Source organism: Ammodytes marinus (genome assembly GCF_949987685.1).
Source record: "Ammodytes marinus genome assembly, chromosome: 17".
Taxonomy (NCBI): Eukaryota; Metazoa; Chordata; class Actinopteri; order Uranoscopiformes; family Ammodytidae; genus Ammodytes; species Ammodytes marinus.
Genome location: NC_137221.1, coordinates 1704371 through 1722562, shown reverse-complemented (window position 1 = coordinate 1722562; position 18192 = coordinate 1704371). Strand labels below are relative to the sequence as shown.

Genomic DNA, 18192 nt, shown 5'->3' with positions numbered 1-18192 from the left:
AAGAGTGAAGCGAAAATGTAAACAAAGCCAACGCGCGGATACTTCCGGGGTCCCGAACGTCGCTACGTAAGACGTCGACGTCCCCAACGCTACGTTACGCTCGGGCGTGAGGTTAGTAGGAATGGAACGTGGCTTCACGACCGTTGCCATGCTGCTATGTGCTAACTGTTAGCTGCACATGAAAACCTCATTTATAGCCTAGTATTTGGTGAAAACCTACTGTGTGTGAAACACTGAAATTGACATAATTTAATGAGTTTCCTGGATTTTACGTTTTTTTAACCCACTTCTTCTAAGTTTTTAACTATGTGTCGATAGAACGCTACCAAGTCTACACCGCCACACCGGGTACGAAACTCTATTAAAACATACGTCTGTTCAATGTTTAACTTGCTAATGTATCCAGAAACATAGTTCTGGAAACATACATTAATATTTATTGTAAACGAGTATGGACTCTTCATACATTCGGCGTACAGTTAAAGCATCTAAACTTACGTTATCATACTAAACTTACACTTGTTTTAAAGTTATTCTAACCGCTCGCTGCCGTAGACACACAGCATAGGGAGTTCTTAAATTCGGTCATTTCTAAAGGGAGTGTTGTTTTTTGGGTTTAAATAAAATACAACGGTGTCACCCAAATGTTCCTATGGCTCCCTGAATGGGAATCGTTCTTATCAATGTCATGTTTGGTTGTGTGGATCAAATCCAGTTGTAAAATGAACAACACTGACTTGATGAAAAGTTAACTTCACCTGATTGGTTCATCTTTATACCACTGTGTGATGTTATCCAGGGGAAATGTTCCACAATGCTTCACTGTGTGTTTTGATAGTTTAGCTTTGTATAGGTCCATGGTTTCCAGGCCACCTGTCATACGGACTCATACAAAATAAAAACGTTAGAAAATGTACTTAAAGATGGAGTCAGTGATTCTGGAGAACGCTTGTTGACTAAATCAGTAAATATATCTCCTCACAATCCGCTATCTGTACGCAGGCCTACTGTGTGCGCGCTGAAAAATAATCCAGTGTTGACAATACATAGCCTAGGCTCTGTAAACTGGGATGTAAGCAAAGGGGCCCACCATAGCTAGCCACATGCTCTAGCAGTTTAACACTGGATTATTTTCAGATCACACAGAATGGACAGGTAGTGGATCATGAGGAGATATTCACACAGTATAGACAGGTAGTGGATCATGAGGAGATATTCACACAGTACAGACAGGTAGTGGATCATGAGGAGATATTCACACAGTACAGACAGGTAGTGGATCATGAGGAGATATTCACACAGTACAGACAGGTAGTGGATCATGAGGAGATATTCACTGATTTTGACAACAACTTTTCAGCATCCTACAGAATCACTGACTCCACCTTGAACAATATAATCCCACGTTGTGCTCACATTGTGCAGCTCTACAAAGGAACGTCTACTTATTAATATGAATAAGAAGCTTTAATACCATGAGTTACAGAGAAGGGGTGGGAATAAACAGTTGTGAACTTCTTCCCACTCCTTTTCCAACATGTTATTCCAATCAGCAAGTGATTGTCGTTCATGTATCTAGCTATGCACACACATGCACACACACACACGCACACACATGCACACACACACACACACACACACACACACACACACACACACACACACACTTATATCTAGTTAAGCTTTCTATTTTGTGTAAAACCATTATTTTCGGGGCGCCCTTTGCTCAGTTGGTAGGGCGTCCCCCCCATGGGCCTCGGCCAGCAGCAGACCCGGGTTCGGTTCCGGCCCGCGGTCGTTCTCTGCATGTCACTCCCCTCTCTGCCCCATTTCGGCTCTGTCTCTGCACTGTCAATAAAGCATAGAAATACAAAAAAAAAAAAGAAAAACATTATTTTCTGTACGACAATTTCTGTTTTTCTGTTTTTCTTTCACACGAAATAAAAATGTCAATCTATTCAAATGTTTGTGTGATATTCCAGAGGGCCCATAAACCCAGTCCCGCCCTCCTAACGTCCCTGATGCCTCGTGAGAGACAGAGGAAGAAGAGAGGTGGCGTCCCCGCTCGGTGGCTGGACTACTGTCCTGTGGGGAGCAGGATCCCCGGGACGCGCTTCATCTCGTTTAAAGTTCCTCTGAGCGTTTCTCTGAACAGACGTGTCCCCTCTGAAGAAACCTTCTGTCTGTGGGACCTACTGCACCGTGTGGAGGAGAAGAGTGAAGAGCTGGGGATCATCATAGACCTCACCTTTACCACCAGGTAAGACAGGGAAAATACAAAAACAACAACATACCATTTTTTTTAAAGATGATTTTTTTTCAAGCTTTATTAGACAGTACAGAGTTGAAATGGAGAGACAGACAGAGAGAGCGAGAGAGAGAGAGAGAGAGAGAGAGAGAGAGAGAGAGAGGGGGGATGACCTGCAGTAAAGGTCCACGGGTCGGATTTGAACCTGCGTCCACTGCAACGAAGGCCAGAGCCAATATGGTACACACTCTATCCACTACGCCACCGGAGCGCCCAACACAATATACAATTTAAACACTTTAAATACACAGCTGATAAAGAGACAAAACAATTGAAACATTTAGACAGAGATGTAGAATGTCTGGAATTAAAATGAAATGAGTGAAAGTACAATATAGCCTCATTAAAACAGTTACAGGTAGAGATTGGCAGATTTAAGATATGTCTAAATTGGTTAATGAAGGTATTAATTTTAATTAGTTATTCAAATTGTGTATCAAGAACCGTGGAATTTCAGTACTATGGTTACCAACTATTAAAGGTGCAGTGTGTAATATGACATCATCAAGAAAGTTCTAGAATGCAACGCTCCCTGGGTAACCCCAACCCTTTAGAATAATAACAGAAGCTACAGTGGCCTTCAAGGACAAGAACAATTCTAAATTCTAAACAATGCACCTGATGACATTCCAAAACGTGGATGCCTCCTTAAGACCTGCCTGCTCAATGTACAAAATGTAATATTAATATTTGTAATTCTCCGCTCAGGAGGATAATTCAGATTATTGGCAGAGGTGATTTTACACCAATGAGGACATATTTATGAATGAGGACATTGACTTTAGCTAATAAATTACTTAAAATGTTACACAGTGTCCCTTTAAATGTGTGACCCATTCCACCCCCTCCCATCAGGTACTACAGCCCCAGTGAGGTGCCTCAGTCCTGTCTCTATGTGAAGATCCCGACTGAAGGACGCCATGTGCCCAGCGACGCCGCCATCTTGAGTTTCAAACGAGCCGTGAGAACGTTCCTGAGAGAGAACCAGGACAACGAGCAGCTGATCGGAGTGCACTGCACACACGGGCTCAACCGCACGGGATACCTGGTCTGCAGGTAAGAGCACGGGATACCTGGTCTGCAGGTGAGGACATGAGATGTGACCATGTTGAATAAATGGTAAATGGACTCCGCCTGTGTAGCTCTATTCCCTGATGTTTCACAGACCCAAAGCGCTTGACATTCCCTGCGTTCCGAATTGCATACTCTTTCTTTTTTCTATTCTACATCAGACGATAAAAATAATCTAGTTAGGTTGCAGTAGGCATACTATTGGGACATACTTTTACTCTTTTATTTCATCATAACATTGCGCCTTGATCTTGCCTCTTTCTTTTATATTCGTCTCATCCCCGTTTGTTTTCATATGGAGGCTTCGTCGATGTGACGTCACTTCACGTGCGCACCGGATTGTGGGTCAGAATCGCCCAAATAGGATGCAGTTTTCAACACTAACAATCTTGGCCGGATGAAGTAGGACATCCGGGTACTTCTAACCATCCTAAATCTGGCCACAAGAACCGGGACATCCTAAATCTTTTTTCTACCAAACGATATAGTAGAAAGTATGAGATTCGGAACGCAGGGTACTTTTTGTTTTTTCAAGGCAAGGCAAGTTTATTTCTATAGCACAATTCAGACACAAGGCCACTCAAAGTGCTTTACAGGGGCAAGATTAGAATACATAAAACACATTATAAAACATTTAAAAGCGAATAAAAGAAGCAAATAAAATGAAAATTGCAGGTTAAAATGGAAACAAAAAAGTCTTCAGACTCGATTTAAAAGAACTGAGAGTTGCAGCAGACCTCAAGTTCTCTGGGAGTTTGTTCCAGATTTTTGGTGCATAATAACTAAAAGCTGCTTCTCCTTGTTTAGTCCTAACTCTAGGGCAGGGGTGTCAAACTCATTTTGGTTCGAGGGCCACATACAGCCTCTCTGATCTCAAGTGGGCCGGACCAGTACAATAATGGCAAAATAACGTACATCAACTCCAAATCTCTAGCTTTGTTTTTCAGTAATATGCTTTATCACTCAGTCTACATTTGTAACCTACATTATCACGGATCACAAGGGATCTCTGTACCCCCCAGGAAATGTCTTAGTAAAGGTTGCTGCTGGCCATGGGAATAGGAGGTGCGGCGCGTAGCGCCGCAGCAAAAATTTGGGGGGTATTTTGCTCAAAGATGCCAATACGCACTAATGAAATAAACAACTGTTTATTTGAATACACAAATACAACAGGCACTGACGTTACAGTTGTCCAATTTTGTTTACTATATGTACAGGGACACATTTTGTGCAAACATGCAGACAGTACAAAATAAAATTTAATAAAAGTGCAACTTCTACTGTTTTGATTTATTTTTAAATACAGAGGTTATTGGTTGTTTTGGAATTCGTTTTTCCCAATTTAAAACATAAAAATAAAGCAGCATGGAAAATTAGGAAATAAATCTTGTAGGCCTACACTAGCATGCTCCTGCTCGTTTCGCATGTGCAGAGCCGCGGACACATCGCGCTTGCTAGTACATTAATTGTTCAGCACTAAAAATAAAAATTGTTTTATTTATTTTTTATTTTTTTGGTTTTTACTTTGCCATAAAGCACTGGAGGAAACATTAATAGCGGTGAAGCAAGATTGCCATTTACCATTTCCCACGTTGCTAAAATGTGCTTTTTTTTTATTTAGGCTGCCCCCTAGCGGCTGGAGTGAGCATTTTGGTTATTTCTTTAAAAATTCATATCTCCTCACAGGAATGGGCTAGAGACTTACTTTTTTTTTTGAAATGCTCATAAATGTGTGCTCTACAAGTCGCGGGCCGGATTAAATCATCTCGCGGGCCGCATCCGGCCCGCGGGCCGTATGTTTGACACCACTGCTCTAGGGACTGTAAGTAGACCTGTCCCAGACGACCTAAGGGCTCTGGACGGTTCATAACGTATCAGCATATCAGTAATGTATTTTGGCCCTAAACCATTTAGTGCTTTATAAACCAACATCAGTATTTTGAAATCAATTCTTTGAGTGACTGGAAGCCAGTGTAAAGACCTCAGAACTGGGGTAATGTGATCTACTTTTTTGGTCCTAGTGAGGACTCGAGCAGCAGCGTTCTGAATTAGCTGAATCTGTCTGATAGATTTTTTTGGAAGGCCTGCAAGGACACTGTTACAGTAGTCAAGTCTACTAAAGATAAATGCATGGACAAGTTTTTCTAAATCTTGCTGAGACATAAGCCCTTTAATTCTTGATATGTTTTTTAGGTGGTAGTAGGCTGATTTATTAATTGATTTTATGTGTTTCTTGAAATTCAAGTCGGAGTCTACGACAACACCAAGATTTCTGGCTTGGGGTGTGGTTTCTAACATAATGGATGTAAGCTGTGCGCTGACTTTTAATTGTTCATCTTTGGCACCAAAGACAATTACTTCAGTTTTATCGGGTAGCAGATCATGAGATATTCACTGATTTTGACAACAAGCATTCTACAGACCCACTGACTACACCTTTAAAGTTTTAGTATTGAACATGAAAGTGATCATAATATCTCCTTCATAATATTTGAAAATGATAATGAAGTAGAAATTCCTAATTGCACATAGTAAATATTTGTGAAATGCACCTGTTGGAAGACCAAGAAGAAGAAGAAGTACTATAGAATAAATAACTAAATACATCTTCACCTCATCACTTGATATTGTGGAAAGACTTGAGGCAGTGGTGGATGATGCCATCTTTAGTAACTTTAGCTTCTTGTCCCTGAAGGCCACCGTAGCTTCTGTAAATTCTCACAAAGGGAGGGGTTAGCAAGGGAGCGTTGCATGAAATCTTTCACTTGATGCCACTAAATATTCCTATTTTACACACTGCACCTTTTAAAAACTAAAGAATCGTGACATTATATCTTTGCAGATACCTGATAGATGTGGACGGGTTTGATGCTGCGATGGCCGTCAATCTGTTCAACTCTTCACGAGGACACGACATGGAGAGAGAGAACTACATCCAAGACCTACTGACAGGAACCAAGAGAAGCAACGAAGGCATGGAGGAGACAGGGGGGCAGATGGTTAGGGGAGGGGCTGTGGAGAGACCCACACTGGATGACCTTACTACTGCACACACGCAGACCCCTGAACAGACACATACACACACCCAAGCACACACACAGACACACACACAGGCTTCCACACAGACACACACAGAAGCCCACACACACACCATAGTAGACCCCCAATCACAGCGGGAGACAGAAACACCAGCAGTTTCTAACCGGCGAAGACGTCAATCTAAACATCGACGCAAGGCTCAGAAAGCGAGCGGCCTCTTGCCTACTCCCACCACACCTAGCTTAGCCCTCCTGCCCACACCCAGACATAACCCCACACCTTTACTGCCCACACCCCCCACATGTAGCCCCTCTTCTCTGCCCATGTACAGCTGGGGAGACAAGAAGTAGCTGGACAATACAATGCAAAGACATACCCTGCGTTCCAAATCTACTCTTTCTTTTTTCTATTCTACATACTACACCATAAAAAGAATCTAGTTAGGATGCAGTATGCTACAATTGGGACGTACTTTAACTTATTTATTTCATCCTAACATGGCCCCTTTGATGTTGCCTCTTGCTTTTATATCCGTCTCATCCCCGTTTGTTTTCATACGGAGGCTTCGTCGATGTGATGTCACTCTACGTCATTGGTTAAAGGTGGAGTTAGTGATTCTGTTGAATACTTTTATAGTCAAAATCACTTTTGTCAATATCTCCTAATGATCCGCTGCCCAGCCTCCGTAAACTAGGGCATGTTGCTAGCTACTGTGGCCCTTTTCTTTAAATACCAGTTTACAGAGCCTCGGCTGTGTATCAACAGTGGATTTTTTTCAGCACACATAGGCTGTGTCTTGATTCAGGGGTTGCGGTCTTGGAACCGGCCTCGTAGGCTGCATTTGAAGACCGATTGCGTCATAGCGGCGCGCAAAGGCTGTCCCATTTGCAAGGCTCCTTGCAAGGCTCCTCATATGCGGTCGTGAAATGCAGCCTTCGTTTCACGGTTTTGAAGCAGTTTTGAAGGCTGCATCAGATGTATCCTTCGTGGCCCAACATATCCCAAGATTCATTGCGTTTTTTTCAGAGATTGCATAAAATAAAATAAAAAATAACAAAACAGCAACGTGTTGCTCCATCTTCTTAACTTTTATCTTCCTTTCTTTTTTTCTTGTACTTTTTTTTCTTTTCGTCTGGTAGACAACTTATTTTTCTTTTTTCCTCCGCTGACAGGGCTGTCTCCGTTGGCAGCAATCAGGGTTGCTAGGCAGCACAGGAGCGGCGAGTCGTCACGCAAGGTAACGGCTTGTTACGTAAACCGGAAATGCTCGTAAACGGAGACCTGCGGAGACCGTCTCGTTTAACAAGGCTCGTTGGCCTTAAAACCGGCCTTAAAATCGGCCTTCATAGGCTATAGCCTTCATAGACCGCGAGACTGCGTCCTACCAAGTGCGTGGTCTCTGAATCAAGACACAGCCATAAAGACATGTAACGGATCATGTGGAGATATTCACTGACTTTTACACAGTGATTTTAACAACAAGTGTTCTCCAGAATCACTGACTCCACCTTTAAAGCCTGGACAGAGAGGTGGGGAGTTTAATGTTGAGTTCAGAATGTTTTTAAATCAAACAGTTTGTCACAAAGAATCCAGGAAGAGAAAGTATTTTATTAGAATTTGTAACAGCAAGCCGTCACCGGGGCAACACAGAACCCTTCACAGGAACCTGAGGGAACTCTACAGAACGTAGAACACACTTTAAACTCAGAAAGACATTTCACTTTACAACGTGGAGAATAAACCATGTCACTGGAAGCTTGGCTTATTTTTTTTATCACATTTTCAAATTGTGATTTTCTTATACAAAATAATAAATGTTTATCTGTAAACTCTCTTTCTTATTTCTGAAAAGGAACATTAGGAAACTTTACAACTTGGAGAATAAACCACGTCACTAACAGGAAGCTTTTTTTTATCATATTTTCAAAATAAAGTTATCTTTGCATAAATAAATAAAAAACGTTTTCAAATTATTGTGATTTTCTTATACAAAATAAATTATTTGCATCTAATCTGCAACAAAAAAATGCAGATTTTTCAGAACACCCTCCCCACTGTCTGTCTGTTAGTGGAAGGCAGCCCCTGATTGGTTCATGTAGTCATCAATCTAGCCTCCAGTCAGACCGGACCCTCCCCACTGTCTGTTAGTGGAAGGCAGCCCCTGATTGGTTCATGTAGTCATCAATCTAGCCTCCAGTCAGACCGGACCCTCCCCACTTTCTGTCTGTTAGTGGAAGGCAGCCCCTGATTGGTTCATGTAGTCATCAATCTAGCCTCCAGTCAGACCGGACCCTCCCCACTTTCTGTCTGTTAGTGGAAGGCAGCCCCTGATTGGTTCATGTAGTCATCAATCTAGCCTCCAGTCAGACCGGACCCTCCCCACTTTCTGTCTGTTAGTGGAAGGCAGCCCCTGCATGGTTCTTGTAGTCGTTGACGTCAACATAGATCGATGAATAAACTTGTTGGATATGGTTGATTTTAGGAAGCTAGACTGATGACTCCATGAACCAATCAGGGGCTGCCTTCCACTAACAGACAGACAGTGGGGAGGGTCCGGTCTGACTGCTGGCTCCCTTTATGCTTTTTTCTTTGTGTCCTTTTTCCCTTTGCTCTTCTTTTCGTCACACTTGTGCTTCCTCTTGTTCCACTCCAGGTCGAAGGTCTTCCCACAGTCCTGGCAGCTGGTTGGTGGAACCACCATGCGCGTGTCACGATGTGGGCGTCGCTCTCGGCTTGATGACTCTTTCACAGGAGAGGCTCTGGAAAGATTGGAAAATGTTTGAGTTATAACCTGCACTCCTCAATCGCATACTCTTTCTTTTTTCCTATTCTACATACTACATCCGACCATAAATAGAATCTAGTTAGGATGCAGTAGGCATACACAGGGTTCCTACACATTTTCCATTTAAAAAATTCCATATTTTTCCAGACTCAAATTTTCAGGATTCTCTGTAGATTTTTCAGTCTATATTTGACATCCGAATACAAATAGTTAGATGCTAATTATATAAATAAATGGTTCTGAAGCCCTTAGAGAACTCACATCGACCCATGACATTCTCTTTGCCCAAACTCAAAAGCAAATAAAAACTCAAGGTTCATTTATTATGGATCGCTCTCCACTTCTGATAAGTGTTGCTCGACTCGCCAGACGTTGTTTATTGACGCAAAATGGCAAACTGTTTCAGTCGCATGGATGCAAACACATTTTTGGTGAAAAATTAGGCGCCATCCGCAGTAGGAAAAACACAATAATAACAGTAGTAATATAGCCTACTACCTGACGTAGGCCTGCGTTGTTATGCTGGAATTAACATGATCATTTTCCATTTTAAATTATAGTTTGATAATTCTATTGGCCTAAGAGGCATTCAGTACCCCCAAGGGGATCTGGGGGTACTCCCCCAAAACATTTTTAAATGAGTAGATGTAATTTCCTGTAATCTGGTGCCCTTTAACATGTGGTTTGATAATCTGGCCAAAGAAAAAGAACCAAAATGAAGGTTACATTCTGTAATATCATACAGGGGAAGTGGTTGACTAATTCAGAGCTATCTTTAATAGTAACCTCTAATTAGCTATTTAAACGTTATGCTACATGCAATAGAAAATTCTGTGAAGTGAATTTCTGTTGAGGACAACTATAGTCTGCAGTGTATTTTTCAATAAACTACATTTATCTTCCAATCAATACTGAATCCAGCAGCTGAAAGACTACAGGAGGGAGTTAGTTTAGCGTTTAACCAACCAAAGTAAATGACAGTGGGCTTTGGCTTTTTCACATGAAGCATTCAAATGAACACCCAAACAGGTGGGACTTGTTCGTCAGCCATGGACATCCACCTAAACCATACATGATGTGTCATCACACACCAGCCTCCAGCTGGTTTGGTTGCCTATCATAGCGTTAACCGGCTGGTTTGATTAGTATTTTATAAGTATTTTTGGAGAGTTGGGGCAATTGTCTGGAAACACAAATCATTTTCCATTTTCCATACTCTCTTTTATATTTTCCATACTTATCCAGACCTGGAAATTACTACAAATTAAATTCCATACTTTTCCATACTGCGTAGGAGCCCTGCATACACTTGGGACAAACTTATTTATTACATCATAACATTCATATCTGTTGCATCCCAGTCTGTTTTCATATGGAGGCTCTGTCGATGTAACGTCACTTCACGTGCGCACTGGATTGTGGGTCAGAATCGCCCAAATAGCATTCTGTTTTCAACACTAAAAATCTCGGACCGTTTTAGTAAGACATCCGGGTATTTTCTAAGCATATTAAATCTGACCACAAGAATCTGGACATCCTAAATCAGTTTTTCTACCAAACTAATTATCAGAAAGTATGGGTATTGGAACGCAGGGTTAGCCTTACGAACCGTGCCTTCCCCTTTCCCTTGCTGTGTTTGCGTTGGTGACATTGCAGGTGGACCTCCAGACCTCTGCTGGTCAGAAACACCTCTCCACACACGCCACAGCCCGGCGTGCGGTCCTGAAGGTGGGCTGTAGCGTGCTGGATCAAGCGCCTCTGAGATTTGAATGTTTGGTTACAGATGCGACAATATGGGGGTGGCTTGAAGAATCTGGGAAGGTAAGACAGAGAGAGAGGTAGATGGGGAAAGAAAACATTTTGCTTTGCTGAATGAATGGAGTAAAGGGGCCCATTGACAGGGGTGAGTGAGTGAGTGAGTGAGTGAGTGAGTGAGTGAGTGAGTGAGTGAGTGAGTGAGTGAGTGAGTGAGTGAGTGAGTGAGTGAGTGAGTGAGTGAGTGAGTGAGTGAGTGAGTGAGTGAGTGAGTGAGTGAGTGAGTGAGTGAGTGAGAGAGAGAGTGAGTGAGTGAGTGAGTGAGTGAGTGAGTGAGTGAGTGAGTGAGTGAGTGAGTGAGTGAGTGAGTGAGTGAGTGAGTGAGTGAGTGAGTGAGTGAGTGAGTGAGTGAGTGAGTGTGTGTGTTGTACCTTTTTTTACATGTGGCTGGGGGTCTGGCCTCTTTCCGGTCTTTGCAGTAATCCGCACTGTCTTCAGTATCAGATGAAATCAGCTGGACGCCCACTGCAGCGGGCTGGGGGTTAGGGTTAGCCCCCCTTGCATGGCCCGGGGTAGGGTGAGGCCCCCATGCATTACCCAGGGTAGGGTGAGGCCCCCATGCATTACCCAGGGTAGGGTGAGGCCCCCATGCATTACCCAGGGTAGGGTGAGGCCCCCATGCATTACCCAGGGTAGGGCTAGGGTTAGGGTTAGCCATGGCACATGCTTGGGACAAAAAAGGGGAAAAAGGAACTCAATTTAACCAGTGCTACAGTACTTAAATGCAACTTCTAATGTCTAATCTTGATGTATGTCATGTTATCCCCCTGTAAAGCACTTTGAATGGCCTTGTGTCTGAATTCTGCTATAGAAATAAACTTGCCTTGTCTTGATCATTTATCAATTGATTTTTTCTTATTTCACATTAACTTTTACCACTTCAGTTCCCATGTTGTGTAATCACCTGCGAATGGGACCAACCCGGGCGTGGCTTCACGGTGGGGGCCGGACCCAGGCATGGGTGTCTGCTCCCTGGGTGTGGGTGTGTGGTTGGGGGCCCCCTCTGGCCCTGCTGCTCCGTTATAGGGCCCTGCTGAGCACATATTGTAAAGATTTTTCATTGCATTGCACATTTCAATTTAATTTAATTACTTACTTTTTACTTTCTATTCCATTTTTTATATACGATTTTATTTTGTACCCTGTTGCACTATTTAGTATTCATAATCTACTTACTGTAAATAAAACTGTTCATCATTTTCTTATTCTACTTTATCGTGTTGTTCCTATTACACCGTGGGTCAGAGATAAACCTCATTTAGACTCTTCTGTATGTCTGACATGTAATTGAAAATTTGACTTGACAAAAAGAAACGATAGAAATACTGGAAAAACTACTATTTAAACTACCTAAACTATTTAACATTCAAAGTAGACACATACAAATACACACACAAACACACCCCCACAAACACAAACACTGACTTGACTTGCCTGCTCTGTTGTTATAGGGCCCTGCTGCTGCTGCTGCTGTGCTGTTATATGTAAACTGGATTATCTCCATGGCGTCCAGCTGTGGAGATGGAAGAGGCTCACTCTCTCTCGTTGGTGCTTCTGTCACACTCTGACTTCCTGCTCGGTTTAAAATGTAAAAATATTTTTTTTTTTATTAAAAGAAAATCTTGAAAAATGTACATTAAAAAAACTTTTATATCCATTCATTCATCCATCAATGTATTGAGGAGAAACCCCCCCAAACAACTTTCTATCTATCTATCCATCCATCCATCCATCCATCCATCCATCTATCTATCTATCTATCTATCTATCCATCCATCCATATATCTATCCATCTATCTATCTATCTATCTATCTATCTATCTATCTATCCACTGAAGAAACACTCCCATTAAGCCCTACCTACCCTGGTTGTGGTTGTGGGTTAGACCAATGGAGGTGTCATAAGATGGAGGATCCTCTTTCCTCACCATCAGCTGCTCAGTCACCGCCGCTACAGAGAAACAAACACACAAACAAAGAAACTTTAAATAAAAGGCTGTGCAATTCATCCAGTTTCAACTTTATCTGGGAATTTCTCGCCTACACATACTCGCATACACAACCACAATATACTCAAATTGAGGTCAACATTAATATGAGTGGGGCGTCAGTAGGGCTTTTAATATGAGTAGGGCGTTAGTAGGGCTTTCAGCATGAGTAGGGCGTTAGTAGGGCTTTCAGCATGAGTAGGGCGTTAGTAGGGCTTTGGTATGAGTAGGACGTTAGTAGGGCTTTTAGCATGAGTAGGATGTTAGTAGGGCTTTGAGCATGAGTAGGGCGTTAGTAGGGCTTTTAGTATGAGTAGGACGTTAGTAGGGCTTTTAGTATGAGTAGCACGTTAGTAGGGCTTTTAGTATGAGTAGGGTGTTAGTAGGGCTTTTGGTATGAGTAGGACGTTAGTAGGGCTTTTAGCATTAGTATGATGGGTTGGGCGGGATGGGGAGGGGGCTTACTGTTTTATTGAACAGTATTGTTAATTGTTTGTGCTTTTTGTCTGCATTCATGCCACTTGAATGCTCCTTGTCTGTGCTTTTTGTCTTTCTTTAAATGCTTATGTGTTTTAACGTGCTATATGTTCATGCACTTTTATCTGTATGCTACTTGCTTCATGTTTTTCAGACATCACCAACCTGTTATGGGCTGGAAAAATGGTTGTCATTTTGTTTTTGTGCTTATGTGTTGTATTGTTGTAGTTTTCTTTTTTAATGTTTCTTTTAAGCCATCTACCTGCCAGGGACTACAGGTGAACATTAGCATCAGCACTGCATGGCTAAATCTGGCACATTTACATGTTGAACCTTTGGTGCTCATGTTTATCAATGTGCGCTGTCCCTTCTAAATAAAGAAATCTAAAAAACAGCCTGATGGATGCTGGAACAAAGGTGGACATGTCTCGTTTGGGTCTTAGGGGAACAAAGCCTCCTTCCTGGAGGTAGCAGATGGTTCTGGAACTAATCTGACTTTAGAGGATTGTTACCGCAGCGATCCGGTAATCACAATCACACATATGAAGTGATACAAATAGAAGTGAATAAATAACATGGGAATTTTTGTGTTAAAAAAAATGATCAAGAGTTGACAACTGTAGCACTGGTTGAATTGAGAGCCTTTACATGTTTGTTGAACATGTGAACAGCCCATATATAGACTGTATTTAAAGGGCCAGACTCACGTGCGTTCCCGCCCTGCATCACCGGGTTGTGTAGCGCGCAGAGCAGCGCGTGTTGGCGGGAGATTACCTCCTGACTCAGGGTCGCTTCCTGTTCATATTTCTCGATGGTTTTATCAAAAGCTTCTAGAACTTCCTCCAGAGCCGCGTCCACCGCCGCGTGCAGCCGCTCCGAGACGAAGCGCCGGAGGGTCTGCGCGCGAGACATGACGGTTCACTGTGTGTGGACCGAAGCTAACCCGTTTATATACTATCTATAGTCTGGACCGAAGCTAACCCGTTTATATACTATCTATAGTCTGGACCGAAGCTAACCCGTTTATATACTATCTATAGTCTGGACCAACCGGGAACAACTGCTCTGCTAACCGCATGGACCGAGCTGCTTCCGGCTCTGATAACAACAACACGACGACTTCCGCTCTTCTTCTTCTTGTGTATTGTTTATTGGCGGTTGGCAAACGACTTAAAGATGCATTACCGCAGTCTAATGGTATTTGATTGATTACATTTTATTTCAGACATATCAAAAAAATTAAAATTAAAAGCATGAAAATACAATAAAAAAATATGTTCAAATGATTTCACAAATAAAAATAAACAAAAAATAAAAATAAACAAATAACATATTGAATTGATATGCCTGAAAAGGAGTAGGAAGAAGTATAAACTTATTTGATCCTACCCCTTTTCCACAGCTCAATAACTTTATAATAATTTTTTTTTCTTTTTTATATTTATACAATCGATATATCCATATACACTCGACGCCATTGCAAATGAGAGCCACCCCTCAATTGGTCTCCCGAGGATAAACAAAATTCAAACGAAAAATGAAATGAAATATCCACCACATACATCCATACAAAAATACATCCACCATATGCATCCACACAATTCATACGTCCATATCTCCATATTTGTACAACTCACATATCCATATCCACACATACATGCATCCACAAATCCACACAATCAATATATCCATATACAAACATTCACTCAACATGATGCACCATAAGCACACCCCAAATATACAATATTTCCTTTTAATATACTTCTACTCCTCCTAATATACTTCTATACTCCTTCTTAAATCTCTCCCTCATCCCTGTAACTGTTAAAAATCATTGCTTTGAATGTTTCTTTTAACTGAATCATGTTTGGACATTGATTTAGCTCCGTGCTCATACCATTCCACAGTTTCACACCACCAATTGAGATGCAATGATATTTTAAAGTCATGCGTGCAGCCTTTAAATGGAGTGTGGCATAAATAACAACCTCGCTTAAAAAATTTTAAAATAAATAATAATAATTAAAATACTATATTTTCACAAACAAATTAGTTGCCCAAGAAAATGAAATATAATTCTTTTGTAAAATATCTATTAAATCAAAACTTACTTTTTCTTTTCTGAATTTTCCCCTCATCTGCCTTCTGTCTTCCTCATATCTCTCACACTGCATAACAACATGTTCTACGGTCTCTTCTTGCCCACATTCACATCTGCCTGTTTCATGTTTTCCTATTAAAAACAGTGTACTGTTCAGACCAGTGTGCCCAAATCTCAGTCTTGATAGAACCGACTCCTCTCTTCTGCTCTTACCTCCACATCTCATTTCTCCCACTTTCCTTTGCACTCTGTAGAACCTGCTTCCTTTCCGCTCTTCCTCCCACTGCTTTTGCCATCTCCTATTCAGTATTTGCTTAATAATACCTTTAATTTTACCTATATTTATACTTATATCAATTGTGCTTTTTTTGTAACATCTTTTGCAAGCTTATCTGCCATTTCATTTCCTCTTATCCCAATGTGTGCTGGAACCCATAAAAAAACCACTATCAGCCCCATCATTTGAATACGGTTTCTTTGAAATAAATTACGTAATTTGTCTTCTTAAGATGGTGCAAATGTTTGTTTGTGTGTGTTTGGGTTTCACACATACTGTAGTATACAAAAGGTTTCACACCGGCCAGAGACAACAAGAGAGCAACGTCATGACGTCACTGCAAACGTCTACATACGTCACCACTTTCCCAGCAACGCTCGCGGCGCGCCCTCCTATAATAGGTCCCCGCCTCCCATGCTCCATGCCCGCGCCAGTTTCAAACACAACAACAACAATGGTGAAACACGGCGCAGCTGTTCAGGTTTTGCTCCTCGCGTTGGCAGTGAATTTAGAAAACCAAACACAACTGATCCAGGCACTCTCTGTGCGCGAGCGCGAATACCGTATACGTTCGAGAAGAAGGGTAAATATATCAATCTCCTACTTTGGCCGTATTATCGCTGTTAGCCTTTGCTGTAAAGGAGCCTGCTAGCTCAATATAGCTAACCCTCTAGCATCGACTAAGCGGCTGGTATCTAAAAGGTGAATAAAGTAATGATACCTCGTTTTCTTTGATTACAGTTGGTGTTGTTGCGGATAGCCAGGCGGAGGCGACATCTTATCTGGGCGCAGCCGCGATCCCAGCACTGGTGGGACACGATTGTTCCCGATTTCAGCCCGGAACAATTCCTGCTGAATTTCCATGTGTCCCGCGAGACGTTCGAATACATCTGTGACCGCCTAGAGCCTGCATTGGGGAGGAGGGACACCAACTTCCGTCTGTGTGTCCCGATTCGAAAACGTGTCGCCATTGCCCTGTGGAAGCTGGCCAGCGGGAGTGCATACAGCACCATCAGCCGTCTGTTTGGAGTCGGCGTCAGTACCGTGTGCGTCTGTGTTCAGGCGTTCTGCAGCGCGTCCATCAAGGTGCTGCTTCCCGTCCACATCAGAACTCCCGCTGCTGATCAGTTGGTGGAAATGGCGTCCGTCTTCCAAAAGCGTTGGGGAATACCGCAGTGTGTTGGTGCGATAGACGCAAGCCACATTCCTATACTGAAGCCACGGCACTACCCACGTGACTACTGCAACCGTAAAGGATGGCATTCCGTGGTGCTGCAGGCGGCTGTAGATGGTAACGGACTGTTATGGGATGTCTGTGTTGGCTTTCCGGGAAGTGTGCCTGATGCCAGAGTGCTGCGTCAGTCTCAGATGTGGGAAGCACTCAGTGACGGGGAGTTACTGGGGCAACACAAGGTGACCGTCGCAGGCTGTGACGTAGGACATTACCTGGTCGGTGACTCGGCTTACCCCCTGCAGGACTGGCTCATGAAGCCCTTCGCTGACACGGGGAAACTGACCCCAGAACAGCAGAACTACAACCACAGACTCAGCAGTGCCCGGTCAGTGGTGGAGATGTGTTTCCAGAGGTTAAAGGGAAGATGGAGGTGTCTCCTGAAGAGAAATGACAACCAGCTGGAGCTCAGCAAGAAGATGGCGCTGACCTGCTGTGTTCTCCATAACATCTGTGAGGAACGTGGGGACAGTTTTCCTTTGGAGGTCACAGATAGGCCGGTTAACATCCAGCCACACGGTCAAGCTTTACCTGAGCGTGTGAAGCTGGAGGGGTCACACATTAGAGCTGCATTGATGACGTACTTTAACAAAGGGGAGTGATTTTATTTAGCTGAGTTACAACAACCAACATTTGTCTTTTGTTATGCTGCCTATAATGTCTGTGTGTAGGACATGAAGAGTTCATACTGTAGAGAACTCAGAATAGCCAAAAATTACAAAACATGTGCAATATACTTTAAAAAGGTAACGGTGTTGTCGCCTAAAGTGTCTGAAATGTGCAATTTGAATAAAAGTCTTTTGACAAGTCACTTTGTTGTGGAGTCTTCTAGTTGTTGAGGAGTCTCTGTGCCCATAGCAACCACACAAACGAAGATTAAACCCAGATAAATGATCCAGGAGTAAAATCTACTGTAGCAGTAGTTTTCTGATGACTCAGCTCATCAGCCGACATATCACTGACTACGATCCAGTCTTTTAATCCTTATGATCATCCTTATACGTTAAAGGAATACTTCAGCCATATGGAACCAGAGTTCTATCATTATAAAATCTCTAATATAAAATAATGAATGAGGTTTTTCTTCCCTTGGCCCAGCT

The 18192-nt window shown here is 42.5% G+C and overlaps 4 protein-coding genes across 4 annotated transcripts in view; 3 read left to right on the top strand and 1 right to left on the bottom strand.

The window, feature by feature from the left end:
* The window catches only part of LOC307263823 (protein NLRC3-like), a 138150-nt gene that overhangs the window by 44586 nt on the left and 75372 nt on the right, over nt 1-18192 (top strand). The gene's annotated exons all lie outside the window — the stretch shown is intronic.
* Nucleotides 203-7199, top strand: LOC307263833 (RNA/RNP complex-1-interacting phosphatase-like). Its single transcript, XM_080045107.1, has 4 exons — nt 203-348; nt 1983-2260; nt 3164-3364; nt 6222-7199. The coding sequence occupies exons 2-4, from the start codon at nt 2022-2024 to the stop codon at nt 6766-6768; spliced, it is 987 nt and encodes a 328-aa protein (XP_079901233.1). The 5' UTR covers nt 203-348; nt 1983-2021; the 3' UTR covers nt 6769-7199.
* LOC307264036 (uncharacterized protein) lies at nt 8994-14468 on the bottom strand (the record flags this gene model as incomplete). The annotated part of the gene is made up of 6 exons (XM_080045361.1): nt 14191-14468; nt 12883-12969; nt 11923-12051; nt 11390-11684; nt 10813-11016; nt 8994-9177 (listed from the first exon to the last, which is right to left on the bottom strand). The coding sequence occupies exons 1-6, from the start codon at nt 14393-14395 to the stop codon at nt 8994-8996; spliced, it is 1104 nt and encodes a 367-aa protein (XP_079901487.1). The 5' UTR covers nt 14396-14468.
* LOC307264035 (uncharacterized protein) lies at nt 16316-17694 on the top strand (the record flags this gene model as incomplete). Its single annotated transcript, XM_080045360.1, has 2 exons — nt 16316-16444; nt 16603-17694. The coding sequence occupies 2 exons, from the start codon at nt 16316-16318 to the stop codon at nt 17692-17694; spliced, it is 1221 nt and encodes a 406-aa protein (XP_079901486.1).

Excerpts from the sequence above, each read along its gene's own strand:
- LOC307263833 (XM_080045107.1), top strand. The coding sequence starts at position 2,022 with ATGCCTCGTGAGAGACAGAGGAAGAAGAGAGGTGGCGTCCCCGCTCGG. Across the intron at positions 2,261-3,163 it reads GACCTCACCTTTACCACCAG|GTACTACAGCCCCAGTGAGG; the intron begins GTAAGACAGGGA and ends CCCTCCCATCAG. Across the intron at positions 3,365-6,221 it reads ACGGGATACCTGGTCTGCAG|ATACCTGATAGATGTGGACG; the intron begins GTAAGAGCACGG and ends ATATCTTTGCAG.